The sequence below is a fragment of the Enhydra lutris genome, unplaced genomic scaffold (assembly GCF_002288905.1).
Source record: "Enhydra lutris kenyoni isolate GAN:26980312 unplaced genomic scaffold, ASM228890v2 scaffoldscaffold14, whole genome shotgun sequence".
In the NCBI taxonomy this organism is placed as follows: domain Eukaryota; kingdom Metazoa; phylum Chordata; class Mammalia; order Carnivora; family Mustelidae; genus Enhydra; species Enhydra lutris.
The window spans coordinates 39,321,254-39,335,127 of NW_019154098.1; the positions used below are offsets into that span (position 1 = coordinate 39,321,254).

Here is a 13,874-nt window from a genome sequence, read left to right on the forward strand (position 1 = left end):
ACTGGCCCTCCCTAGGCCTGCAGCAGCTCAGCCAGCAATGCTGCGGCGAGTTCCCAGCAGAGCCGTTACCTACAAACTTCCTCCTACCAGCAAAAGAGGAGGAACATTCACGTTCCTCCATAAAGCTCTGTAAGGAACTGGCAACATGATCTTAACCTGAGAAGTACCATACGGATTCTTACATGAGCAATTACTGACTGTTTTTCTTTTTCTTTTTTTTTTTAAGATTCTATTTATTTGTCAGAGAGAGAGAGCGCATGCATGCCTGAGCCGAAGGCAGACGCTTAACCGACTTGAGCCACCCAGGCACCCCTGACCCTATTTTTCTTAAAAGAAAGCTACTGGCACACATCTCAAGGTCTAGAAGGGTATGTGCCAAAAAGATAACATAGGTTACATGTGGGTGCTGAAAACCCGGTGATTTTAACTGCTGTTGCTGTTGCTTACCAGCATATTCTAGGTTTTCTATGATGAATATTAATACAAAAATATTACTTGTGTGTAATATTTTTGAAAAGCTGAGCATCATCTTACAGAAGGAATCAATTCTGTCTTACACCACTCAGGTGGTGTGTAGCTGGTCTCCAGGTGCTGAGCTCACAACGCTGCTTTCTGGGACACTTCCTGACTTGGCAAACTCTGGAGGATTCACCCTCATGAAAAGAGGCCAGGGGCCACATCGTACTTTTTTGGTAGTTCTGCAGCACCGGTAGAATCAAAATAAACACATTTATTCATTTTTTGCTGTGGACAGTAACACCCTTCCTGTGTCTTTTCACAGGAGAAATGGATTCTTCCCCACATAGGTGCAGATTTTGTCAGTGATTCTGCGAAGTATATTCCCCGAAACTCATGTTCTCTGGACAACAGGTATGCCAAAAGAAGAACAACAGGGGAGAAGGGGAGGTCTGTGAAAGACAGCTCGATTTCCTTCCTGGAATCTGCAGGGGCTTGGTGACACTCGTGCGGTGTGAACCAGCAAGAGGAGAATGTGGACTGCAGCCCTCCCAAATCTGTTTGGCCATCACTTTCCAGGAGACAGTTCCAGGGACCAGCACTCCCATGAACCAATTTTGGGCAACGCGAGTCTATCCTTTCAGCACATAGTTCTTGGGCCTTCTGACACAAAGCAGAGTAAGTGTGCCCTGTCCTGTCGTGAGGGCAGGGCGGCAGGCCCCAGGCAGGGTGCTAGGCAGAAAGAGGTTAGGGGACTCGCGGCATGCTCAGGCTTCTGTCATCCAGTGAGCTGAGCCACAGATGGAGTGGCCTAGAGCCAAGAAAACCAATCAGGAATGGCCCAATAAACACAATTGAACATCAGGTGACATTTGAATTTATTCTGTTTACAGACACCACTAAGTCACACTGGTGTTTTTCTTTTTATTTATTTATTTATTTATGCAGTCTCATTTGGGTTGGACACAAATACATCCAGAGGCATGGTGAGAGGGAGACACATGGGACAGCTCAGTAGCCACTGGAACACCTGCTGTCTCTCCCCACAGCCCATCTCCCCCAGAGACATTTCTAACGACTGCTACTGCAAAACCCAATACATTTACATGAAATAACGCCTAACTGTACATTTAAATTAAAAAACAAACCCCACTCAGGCTCTGCTAGAAATGGGGGGGGGGGGGGGATGACAAGGGTCTGGAGGGTGTGAGACGCACAGGGTAACGAAATGTGAATGAGCACCCAGTTTCTCCGCAAGTGATAAAAGCTATGACGGCACTCCTGTGTGGGACAGGACAAGACCTCTTTAACACCCTGCTCCATTGTCAGGTGGACATCGTGACTGCATGAGTGTCTAAAAGAGGCCGTCCTTTTAATCATCACCTGTCAGAGAGGTAAGTACTGCATGGTACGGCCACGTTCCCCAAAGTGTGTCCCTAAAAACACTGGTCCTACAGAGTGCTCCTTGCAAAAGGAGTTTGGGAATCAAAAAGATTTAGAAAATACTGTAGGCTGTTATCTGCTTCCTGGAGAGGCACAATGCATATTATCACATGGAAGGTTCTAGAAATCCCTTAAAAAGAAATGCTTAGCTTCCTTTAACCCATAGTTTCCCAAATCAATGAAGTTAGAATCTTTTTTTTTTTTTTTTTAGATAACACACTTCATAGAACATATTTTGAGAAGCCAGCCTCCCTGGCTTTGAAAAATTTTTTGTAGAAAAAAAAGCACAGAAGAACCAAGTAACTTCTAGGATCATGTATTTGTTGGTCAACAGCAAAGGGCACAATGGGTCCTAAAGACCAGAGCCCCATTCTGAGTCCACCCCAACCCCTCTGCCATACACCGAGCCTGCCTGAAAACAAGCAGTAATTTTCCACGGTTTCCTTCCGCATGGTGTCAGGTGTTAGGCACACGCTGATTCCAGGACGGACTCGAACGTGGTCCAGATGAGGGAACCCTATGTCATGCACAGAGGCCAAGTGTTTATAGCCTTTCCCTCGCCTCTAACAATCACACCATTAAACAACCACTGTTGCTTATCTCGTGTCTACAGGGCTTTTCAAATACACTTGACAGTCCTTTGTTCCTAATAAAAAAGGAACAAGAAAACATACAAGGGCATCTAATGATGTTCAGCAAGAATGACAGAGACCAAGAAATCAATACAAAAAAAGCTTTCGGCTACCCATGCGCAATACTCTTCAAGTGTTACAGCAAGGACGAGGAAAGATGGAAGCAATCCAGGAGATTACCAAGAGATTACCGGAATGATGTCAGTAGCCCTTCGTCTGCATAATGCCTTATCTTTATTCTCATTTCCAAGGAATTTCGTGTGATATTTCGAAGCAGAGGATGGCAAAAACAAAACTCTCCAACAGGGGGACTTGGCAAACAAGCAGTTAGCCCGTCTCTGCTGCGGGGTGTCCACGGGCGCTCACACCTCCACGGCAATTCTCGCAAACCGATACTGCGGGGAGGCGGGCGCCCTCAGCAACACGAGCCCCCTCTCGGCTGCCGGCTGGGTGGACAGCATATCCAGCAAGCCTGTCAAGCTAACAAACCCCAAGGCTTCTCCGCCGCCGACGGCCATGGAGAAGTCTCCCTGCGTCACAAAGCCGAGGAGAACTCTGGAGCAGTGAGAAGTCACCCCCGGGAGGGGGCCTGACCACAGGCCCAGGGTCAGAGCTCGGTGTCCAGCTGCAGGGGGGCCCCTGGCCAGACCCTCAGGCTCAGCGGGCGCCTGTTTGTTCTGCCTCTTCTCCACTTTCTTCCTCTCTTTCTGCTTCCGGATCTCGCTCTTGAAGGGGTCACTGTGCTTGGATTCCTGGGGCCCACAGTACAGCTGATCCTGACGGAGCCGGAGGAAGTCCTCCTCGGCGGGGACACAGATCATGGAGTGCAGCTCGGGGCTGCCCTTCCTCAGCAGGGCCAGGCTGACCCACACCAGCGCCCTGGGGAAGCGCTCCAGGAGGGGCAGGCAGGCCGCTCTGGTCGGTGCTGGCTGCCCACTGCCCGGAGCCCGCCGGGCTGCCCGCCTGTCCCCGGAGCCGGGCCCACACCAGGTCGACAGCTGCTTCAGCCATTTCCTACTCCTACGTGAAGTGGGAGACACACGTTTGAGGAGATTTTGTTCAGGGAGAAAACATGCCGTCAGAAGACTGGGCACTGTTGGGAGTTAACTTGGCCTTTTTAGACTCTATGTGGGGAAGGGTCAAAATGGTAATTTCTTCAAAAATTGAAAACAGACATTAATACATTTTTGTCATATTTTTCTTCATATGGGTCTACCATTTGTAGAGGGACTAAAGGTTTAAGAAGCTAAAGGTAGAGAAAAATGAGACAGAATCTAAGGCTGAGAGAGACAGCTCTGAAATGAAGGAAGGACAGGAAATGAAGTCACTGTACAGAAAAGAAGTGCGAGGCAAGAGGGATGAGCACAGACCAGAGCGTGACTGGGAAGCCCCATCAAGCAGGGAGCGGCAGGAACACACTTCGGACAGCGGCCTCTCTGACAGGACGATGTTACAATGAGGGGACATGGAATCACTCCTAAACTCCGGTCATTCCAAAGGAACCAGAAGAAACGGAATTCGGGGATGTAAAGGGAAGAATGCTTACTCAGAGTTCACAGAGGGAACGTTCCTTGTTACCTCAGGGCACCCTCTGGTGCAAGGGCGCTGCTTTGTCAGCAAAGACTAAATGAAATAGGTCACAGAAAACTGCCTTGGTTCATGTAGGTGGGTGACGATACTTTAAACCATCTGGGCACATTAGTATCGTGCCCCAAATCAGATGTGACTCAGCTGTATCCCCGAGCCCTCTGTGGACTGGGTGACACAGGACTGGCTTGCCCCTCCGCCTCCGCCTCCGCCCCTACCCAGAAAGTCCAGACGTTCCCTAGGGCTTTGCATAAAGGGACAATGAGAACCTTTACAGCCTATAGCCTGGTCAGGAGGAAAAGAGACCACGAAAACTGCATCCGGGGGTCATGGGCACTTACCGCAGAACGCAGAGGAGACTGCCGGTGGCATCCTGGCCTGCTACCCACTCGGTCCCCACCCGGGCTGGGCACTCTGTGTCCATGACTTCTCGGGGCTCACTGCAGCTGCTCGGAGATGTGCCCCCTTCGTCAGACCGCAGATCCGTGTTTTCAGGTGTGGGATCGCAAGGCAACTTGTCTCTCCTCGAGTCACCGTCCTCACCACTTGGAGAGGTGGCCACAGAGCATTCCTCTTGGGCCCGGACTCTTGACTCCCACTCCTGAGCTAACTGCTCCCAGGGACAGCAGAAAGGAGCCAGGGTGCCAAGCTTCACATAGTTGGGCCGTTTTGCAGGAGGGCGCCTAGTGAAAATCAAGGAGGAGAACCAATTTTTGAACAATTTAGGATCGGAACCACAAAAATAATTATGGCCATTGCACTACATCTCTACTTGAAAAACAAACCTAAGAAATAAAGTTTTCCAAGAAGTATGATAAAGATAACAACCAACTCTATTGGCCAAGTTTATTTGTTTCCTTTGGTTTTACTTTTAAAAGGTAATACATCTGCCCCATATGGTCGCCTCACAACTCCAGGGGGTGCCTTCTGAAAAACCGCAAGTTCACAGTGTCCCTGGAGTGCTGCAATGTCCCTGCGTGTAACAATGTTCTATGTTCCACGGGAACGGAAGGGGTGCTGGTGAGATTTCTCCCCCACTCGACCTGTAGCTGGTGAAAAACAGCCCTGGGGTACTTGCCTCACTTGGGACACTGAGGAGGAAATGAATGACCCAGCCACCCTCCAAGAGATCACGTCATTATCTGCTTTGTAATGCATCCTTTCCGAGACATTTTGTGGACCTATGTGCAGATATGTACCCTTTTCTTTCTGTTTTGTTACCCATTTTACACAGGTGGTGATATCCCAGACTCAGTACTTCTTGTTTAACTGTTTCCATCTCACAACATACCTTGGAAATCATTTCATATGAGTACACGAAGAGATCCCTCATTCTTTTGCAAAGGGCTGCCTATCTTACTCCTGGATTATACCCCAGCTGATGAGATAGCCCCCCACTACAGGGCATTTTGGTATTTTCAAATCTTTGCTTCTAGAAACAACGCTGCAACGAATGACCTTGAACATGTCATACAAGCACAAGTATATCCGCAGGATAAGTTCCCGAATGAACTGCTAAACAAAGACAATGAGCATTTGCAATTTTGAGAGAGATTTCCAAACTCACAGGGTGAAAGCAATCAGCTTTTTTTTAGCAATGGATGAAAGAAGAGCCTTTCAGCAATACCACAAGCTAATGAGAACCAGGACCCCGAAAGGCAGGGAGCAGCCGCACTGTTGGCCATTCTGGGCTGGAGGACTCTTAGGGAGTCCCGGACCCCATCCTTGGACTGACAGTGTCCTGTGGGACAGGCCCTGACTCTCCTTCCCTCACATGCTTCTTACTTTGTGCCATGCCCCAGGACCCCAGGTAGACAATGAACCCGCAGACTTAATCAGGGGTTCAGTTTGAGCCTCTGCTCTGGAGTTTGAACCAAATGTGTTCTGGCCTCCCAAGACGGGCAGCTGGCAAAAAACATTCCCACGGTACTTGCCTCCCCCGAAGACCTTTAAATGGAAATAAATGAGCTAGTAACAAAAAAAGAAAGAAAAGGTGAAAAACACTTAAAAGTAAACACTTTATACTCGTTAAACAAAAAATTAAAACAATAAGATGTTACTTTTTCCACCCATCAGTTCTATCAATATTAGAAATTGGTAATATCCTATGTTATTCGGAGTGAGGGAAAACAGCCATGCTCCTAACTATAGGTGAAATCCTAAATTAATACAAACGGCAATTGATGGATAGTACAAAAAAATCTGTGGGGTGTATATATTTTTTTAAAACCAGAAATCTTATTGATGGGATTCAGCCTAAGGTGTGTGCTTTCTTTCCCATCCAGCTCCTCTCCAGCGACCGCGCTTTCTTTCTTACATGCCATGGGCCTGGGGGGCAGGGGGTCAGATGATCCCCTGATGCCCCCAGACCACTTGTCTTCTCCTTCCTCCTCCAAAATCCCAGCTCCCCCAAAGCACACGCCCTCAGACAGACCATCCGCTCTCCCTCCTCAGCCAGGTCCTCCTCCAGCCGCCCACACACCCCCTCCCCCGCCATCTCGACTCTGGTCACTCAGCGGCTTCGGCACCTACCAAAATCAGCTCTAACGCCCTGGGCTACCAGAAACTTCATGTCCTCATTTCCCATCTTTTACTTCACCTCAGACACACACTCTCCTGGTGGCACTTAGTTTTTGGTCACTGCTATCACCTGCTCCCCCTTAAAATCTCAATTTCAAGTATCTACCCTCAGAGCGATACCTCCCATTCCAGCCCATTTGCCCCTCCCCCACCACAACTCCTGAAGCGCTGGAACTTACTATTCCTTCACCATCTCCTCATAGCTCACCACCGTTCTTGCATGTTTTTGTTGTTTTTTAAAGATTTTATTTATTTATTTGACAGAGAGAGAGAGAAAAAGAGCGCACAAGCACGGGGAGCAGCAGAGGGAGGAGGAGAAGCAGGCTCCCCTCTGAGCAGGAAGCTGGCCGTGGGGTTCAATCCCAGGACCCTGAGATCATGACCTGAGCTGAAGGCAGAGGCCTAACCAGCTGAGCCACCCAGGCACCTTCACATGTCTCTTCTTAAGCTTAAACTCTCCGGTTCATAGGAGAGTCATTCCCTTACAGGTACCCTCAACTCCCTCGACCTGGTAAAGCCCATCCTGGTTACATCCAACCCTCTAACTACCCCCACGCCAGCCCCGATCAACAGAACAGGGCTGGGGAAGAACACCCAGAAGCCCTGAATGGTCCTGCTGTAAACAAGTGCAAGCCCTGACATTTCTCCAGTCAATTCTAACTTCTGCTCGTCCAGAAAATGGTCTCTATAGATTCCTCTCTCCTTGAATCTCCAACAGCCTCTCTCCCCTTCTTAGTCCTAACTGATAACCTCGCCTCTCTTTTCACTGAGAAGCCCATCATGATCAGGAGAGTTCTACCTATCTCTGGGCCAGAGTCTACCCTACCTAAATCTGAATTTGTATCTCAAAGTCAGCCTTCCAGCCAACTGAAATGAACGATCTGAGCCTCTCTCTTCCCCACTCAAGGACTTTTTGCTCTTGCAATGTCAGCCTCCCTCCCTCTGCTGGGTCCCTCCCCCACCAGCCTAGAAACATGTGCTTCCATCAAGAACATAAGCTCCACGGGGAAAGGTGCCAGTGCCTAGAAGGCATTTAACACATGGTAGGCTCTAAATAAATATATTAAATGAATGAATAAGTCAGACAAACAGGTAAAGATGCATATGGAAAGCTGTTCACAGAAGCGCAGAGCAAAAAATTAGAAATAAACTAAAGAGTCGCTGACAAATTACAGTTCAATATATGGGAGCCCTGGAGGTAACTGCTGAGTTCTATTTGGAGCAAGGATGGCAGATGATGACTCACATGCCAAGCCCGGCCCACTGTCTGTTCCTCTATGACCCAGGAGCTAAAAATGGCTCTTATGTTTTGAAATGGTTAAAAAAAAAAAAAAAAAAAAAAAAAAAAGACTATTTTATGGCACATGAAATTATATGAGATTCAAACTTGTGTGTCCATAAACAGAATGGGGCCGGCCCACAGCCATGCCCATTCCTTTATGTATCATCCGTGGTCATCCTTGTGCCACAAGGCAGAGCTGAGCTGAGTGGCTGCCATGGAAACCAAAGGGCCTGCAAAGCCGAAAATATTTATCATCCGGCCTTTTACAAAAAAAGTTTGCTGACACTTGGTTTAGAGTCACATTTATTGATACAGGAAAACTATCCATAATAGACTGCTAAGTAAAAAGTACAGGTTTTGAAATAGTATATTATACTATAATCCCATTTCAAGAAAATTTGTACCTAAGAAAAATCTGCACGGGTAAAGAAATCTAAAGGGTGAGAAATAAGTACTATTGTCAAATAGTACTTAACAAACACATAGAAGACTCTTAGGTATTCTGGGAGGCACGAAATACATGATCACTGCCTTCAAAAGAGCCCGTAAGCCAGCAATCCAGGAAAGCACCCCTGTCTTTCCACTCATTCATTCACCTGTCACTTGACAAAGTCCGAACACCGAGCACTGCCTGCCTCTGTGGTTGGATGGTGAACAGGAAAGCACAATCATGGAGCTCATGGTCAAGGAACTACGCCATCCCACTACCTCTCCTTTCATCAGTCAACAAAGACAGTTACTAAGGACACCATGCACCAGGCACTGGCTACATGCCACTGATGCCACAACAAACAAGGCAGTCTCTGTGCTCCCGGAAGCCTGGAATGGAGGTGAGAGTCGGGCTCTAAAAGGTGGCATGCACTTCACAGTGTAAGAGTTGCAAACCGCTTCTCTGGCCAGTCCCCCAGGGAGAGAAAAGAAAGGAAAAAAATAAGGCTAGCTGGATAGATACCAACATGTAAAAATAGTTACTTATCTCTCTAGATGGAAGGAATACACCCGTTTACAAAGCACTTTTACACATTCCCGTAAGTTTCATTAAAATCTCATAAATACATATTACCTCTATAACTGGTCGTAAAAAAACACAAATGTTATTTTGAGGGGACGGGCGTCTGAAATTCAGGCCCCCAGTTTAGGCACGTGCCAACATCAATGTAAGCAAATGACCATGGGAAGGGTCTGTAACCTGGACAGGCCTACAAGAGCCACGTATAAGATGATCTCCTAGCTTCGCTACGTCTTGGTTATGTGAACTCAAGGAAAAGTCTATGAACGCTCCACGTTATGTAAGAGTTACTGAAGCCATTCCGAGCATCGCTGGCCAACATTGGGAAGGCCCTTCTCTTCCTTGCAAGATGTTAGGAAACTGGAGAAGCCGGTTTCTTACCTTTTGTACTTTTCGAGGAGGTTCTTGGCTTGCTCCTCGGCAAACACAACCCCCGCGGGGCAGTCTGGGAAATCTCCGGGGATGTCCGGTGACCTTTTGTACTGCGAATGCATCATGGACTCTTTTAACCCGCCAACTCTTGCCCCTCGATAGATCTAACAGAAATGTCAAAAATACCCTATCAATACACCACCCTACAGTAAAAGTAGTGCTTAATGTTTGTATGGAGAAAATGCAAAACCACCTAAATGCCCATCAAAAAGAGAATGGGTAAGTGTGGAATAATCCTACAACGGGTTATACACGAGCAAAAATGATGGAACAGCTTCATCAATCAACACAGGAAAAAATCTCAATGTTGAGTGAATATAGTAAGTTGCAAAAGCATAAATGTGGTGAGGTATATAAAGTTTAAAAACGTCAAAATATAGTTATTTTATGTGGGAATACAGAGCATACTTAAGAAAGCTATAAAAATAGGCAAGGTAGAAACAAACACTGAAAACAGGTAAAGTGATTCTTTTAGGAAGAGGATGGGAAATGGAGCTGGAGAGAGTGCTTCCAATAATTCTGTAATGTTTCATTTCTTTTTTTTTAAATATTTTTTTTTTAAAGATTTTATTAAAGAGAGTACAAGCAGGGGGAGCGGCAGGCAGAGGAAGAGGGAGAAGCAGGCTTCCTGCCAAGCAGGGAGCCTGACGCAGGGCTAGAACCCAGGACCCTAAGATCATGACCTGAGCCAAAGGCAGCCGCTTAACCAACTAAGCCACCCAGATACCCCTACTATTATTTTTTATTAGGTAAGCTCTACACTCACTGTGAAGCTTGAACTCATGACCCCAAGATCAAGAGTTGCATGCCCTACCAACTGAGCCAGTCAGGAGCCCAAGAAATGAATCTTAAATGATTAACCGAATGTCTCTTGTACCAAGCATAATTGCTAAAATTAATTACCTATGTGATTCTAACAGTCTTATCTATTATACTCTATTATACTCTCTGGTTCAAAGTAATATTTAAATTATCAAGAAGAGGGATACCTGGGTGGCTCAGTCGTTAAGCATCTGCCTTCAGCTCAGGTCATGATCCCAAGGTCCTGGGATCAACCCACATCGGGCTCCCTGCTCAGTGGGGAGCCTGCTTCGCCCTCTGCCCCTCCCCCTGCTTGTGCACGCACGTTCTGTCTCTCTCTCTCTCAGACAAATAAATAAATAGAATCTTTAAAAAATAATAATAATAAACTATTGAGAAGAAAAAAACACACTGGATTTTAATAAAGCTTTTAGCTGCAGCTAGTAGGAATACATGGTCAGCACTTAAAACTAAAAAAGGTATTCTATACATCTATAAAAATTAGAAATTTAAAAAGTGCTTTTCAACTGTAACAAATAAAACACATAGAACAAGACAAAAAGCCACCTCAGGGGCGCCTGGGTGGCTCAGTCGGTTAAGCATCTGCCTTTGGCTCAGGTCATGATCCCAGGCTCTTGGGACCAAGTCTCACGTCAGGTTCCCTGCCCAGTTTGTTACCACTACTATTCAAAAATCAGGACACTTCTGGGGCGCCTGGATGGCTCAGTGGGTTAAGCCTCTGCCTTCGGCTCAGGTCACGATCTCAGAGTCCTGGAATCGAGCCCCGCATCAGGCTCTCTGCTCAGCAGGAAGCCTGCTTCCCCCCGGCCCCCCTCCCTGCCTGCCTCTCTGCCTACCTTGTGATCTCTGTCTGTCAAATAAAAATCAGGACACTTTCAAAATCTCAGAAATTCACACTATGTCAGCCCAACTCTTATTAATGACAAGCCGGCTCTGGGGACATTATGAAGTACCTTGGATCAGAATTATAGCTCCAAGGGTAGAAAAACAGCCCTCGATTTCTAAGTGGGGCATGCAGTGTGGAACACTTTCAGCATGTGGAATGGACTAGGAATGTATTTTACACTCTACAGTGGGAACAGAAAAAGAACTTACAAATGGAATCCAGAAAGCCATGCCCCAGCCTTTGGGGAGCAGGATGTCCCAGCCACTTCCCCAGCCTCGTCGGTCATCACCGGTCACCTTCCCTGGCTGCTGAATCAAAAGTATAGGTATCTTGGATTCCTGGGGACCTAGAACAAGCTGTGACCCAGGCACCAGCAATTCACTTCTTCTCCGGTTTAAATCCTAAAGCGGAAGAAAATCATTCAAGACAAACAACACTGATTTTCTGGGAGATTCTACTGGCTCTCCTGATGAGCAGCTTTAGAAAGTTAAATGCTCTTTCAAAAAACAAGGGAAAAAAATGTTCTCAGTAAATAAATGGAAGCCATTTGAAATACATGGTATTCCTCCTACAATGATTTTCCTCTATACGAGTGTTTCGGTAGAAAATGCCAAATTATCTTAAATTTGAGCTACACAATACCAGATGATTCAAAGTTATATAATAACCCACATCCATTCTGCTAATCTCTTATGTCAGGATTAATTTTGTATTTGGATGTTCAGTCCTTACATTTACTTTGGTTAAGGTTTGTTGTCAGGAGGTTTAAAAAAAAAACGGTGGGTGATAGAAACAAACAAACAAAAAAAAGGTACAAACAATAACTTCTCAAGGAGGCGCGAGTGGGCAAACACTCTGGGGCTCTTGAGAAATTTTCTCACCAGGTCTTAAAGATTTAAAAGAGAAGATGCTATAAATTATTTGTTATGTGGACTGTAGGGAATGGTACACAACAGCCCCTCAGACTTGTCTTGCCAGCTGTAAAAATAGATGAACGGGCAGGAGAGAGGCCTAGCACCCACAGGAGAGACTATGTAAGAGACCACCACCACGAAGCCAAGTCTGCCTCCTACCTCACGGATGCTCCTTGATCATGACCAAGTCCTGAGTATCCTTCTCACCTCTGGGCTGAGTTTCTACTACCATCTCTACATGGTGTTGATTCTAAAATATCCATCTCCTAGCCCCAGCTTTTCCTCCTGGGATCAAAACCTGTCTCCTGGGCATCTACTCTGATGGCGAAGTCCTGAGGACCTTCCAACTCAAGTTTATCCAGGACTGAATTCATCTTCCCTACTGCATCCGCTCTCCTCCTGTGTTCCCCACCTGGCTGGGGGACTGACTCACTCACTCATTCATTCATCCATTCACATGTCTGCTCTTCATTCATTGACTCATCCATTCAAATGTTTACTGAGTATATTTTATGTGACAAACACTCTTCTAGAACTTGGGAATACAGCAGTGATAAATCAGGCTCTGGGTCTCTTTTACCTGAAGTACTGAATTCAAGCTAGACTCTTAGGAGCTAATTTACAGGTCTCCTCCTTTCCCACTTACAGCCACCCAATCAACGACTGTGTTTTGTCTTCAACCCCAGCCCCTCCACTCCATCCACACAGTCTCGATTCAGTCCCCCCATCATGTCCTCAATTAAGGACTATTTGCAGGGTCTCTTAAGGCCATCCAACCACAAGCCCTCTCTTCAGTTCCTCTGCCCGAACCCCCATTCCTAGTCTAATCTACCTTCCACAGTGTTGCCGGTGAAATCTGATCATGTCATGGCCCAGCTTCAAACCATCAGTGATGCCCTATGTCCTTTGCCCAAATCCTTTAAATACTTCAAGGTCTCTTATGCTCTGAACCCTTTTTACTTCTTCATCTCCTGCCCCACCCTCAACTCCAAGCTACTGACTCACTTAGAGATTCCTGATCACATCATGGGCCCTTGCACATACTGGTCTCACTTCCAGCAGCCTTGTCTCCTGGCCCCCAAGAAGTCTGGTTTAATTCTGTCCACCCACCTAAGAGTCAGGTCAAACACCAGCTCCCCTATCCGGGAAGCTTTTCCCAACTTCCCTAGTCAGGGATTAGTACTCCTTCTTTGGGCTTCCTTTGACCCTGTACTTCCTTAAACATATCCTAGCCATCTAGCTCATCAATCTGCTATAATCCCTGATCTGGGTAAGAGCTCAATCACTATGAGATTAAAGATAGAACATTTAAGGGAAAAAGAAAATAAAAGAAAAACCTATATTTAAATCATGGAATTATCATTTTAAGAAAAAGTCTTCATAGTAAATTTTTCTTGAGATTATTCTTCTCTAAGAACAGAAAAAATCATAAGTAAGGCATCAATAAATTGAAAATAAAAGGGCGTCTATGAGATTCTCTAAAGGATGAAATAACTTTTACGGCATCTCGAGTGAGGAATTTCAACCTGTCTTTAGGACTTGACCAACAATCCTTACACCATTAGTTACCTGATCCGAGATTTTATTCTCTGTGACATTCTTACAGATAGCTTGGTTCCAAATAAAGCTATGCGCACAGTCCACAGGCACACCCTCCAGAAGCAGCTGTCTAACTTTCTCATTATCTAAGAGGGAAAAGAAAGAGCCTTCAAACTACATCCTTTAGATCAACGAAGTCAAACTCTAAACATTGCTGGCTGACCTTCTGTTACAAGAAAATACTTTGTAGGTGCTGACTTAACTTCTCTAGAAGAATTTACTTGGCTAGAAA

At 46.1% G+C, this 13,874-nt stretch overlaps 1 protein-coding gene across 2 annotated transcripts in view; it reads right to left on the bottom strand.

The window, feature by feature from the left end:
• Nucleotides 1–2,091: 2,091 nt before the first annotated feature.
• The window catches only part of LOC111146672 (POP1 homolog, ribonuclease P/MRP subunit), a 31,087-nt gene continuing 19,304 nt past the window's right edge, over nt 2,092–13,874 (bottom strand). For both annotated transcript variants that reach the window (XM_022502328.1, XM_022502327.1), the window contains exons 11-15: nt 13,613–13,728; nt 11,339–11,530; nt 9,371–9,525; nt 4,460–4,801; nt 2,092–3,551 (exon numbers count right to left, since the gene is read on the bottom strand). In XM_022502328.1, coding sequence (XP_022358036.1) covers nt 2,894–3,551; nt 4,460–4,801; nt 9,371–9,525; nt 11,339–11,530; nt 13,613–13,728 — 1,463 coding nt within the window. In that variant the 3' untranslated portion in view covers nt 2,092–2,893. The remainder of the gene's footprint in view (nt 3,552–4,459; nt 4,802–9,370; nt 9,526–11,338; nt 11,531–13,612; nt 13,729–13,874) is intronic.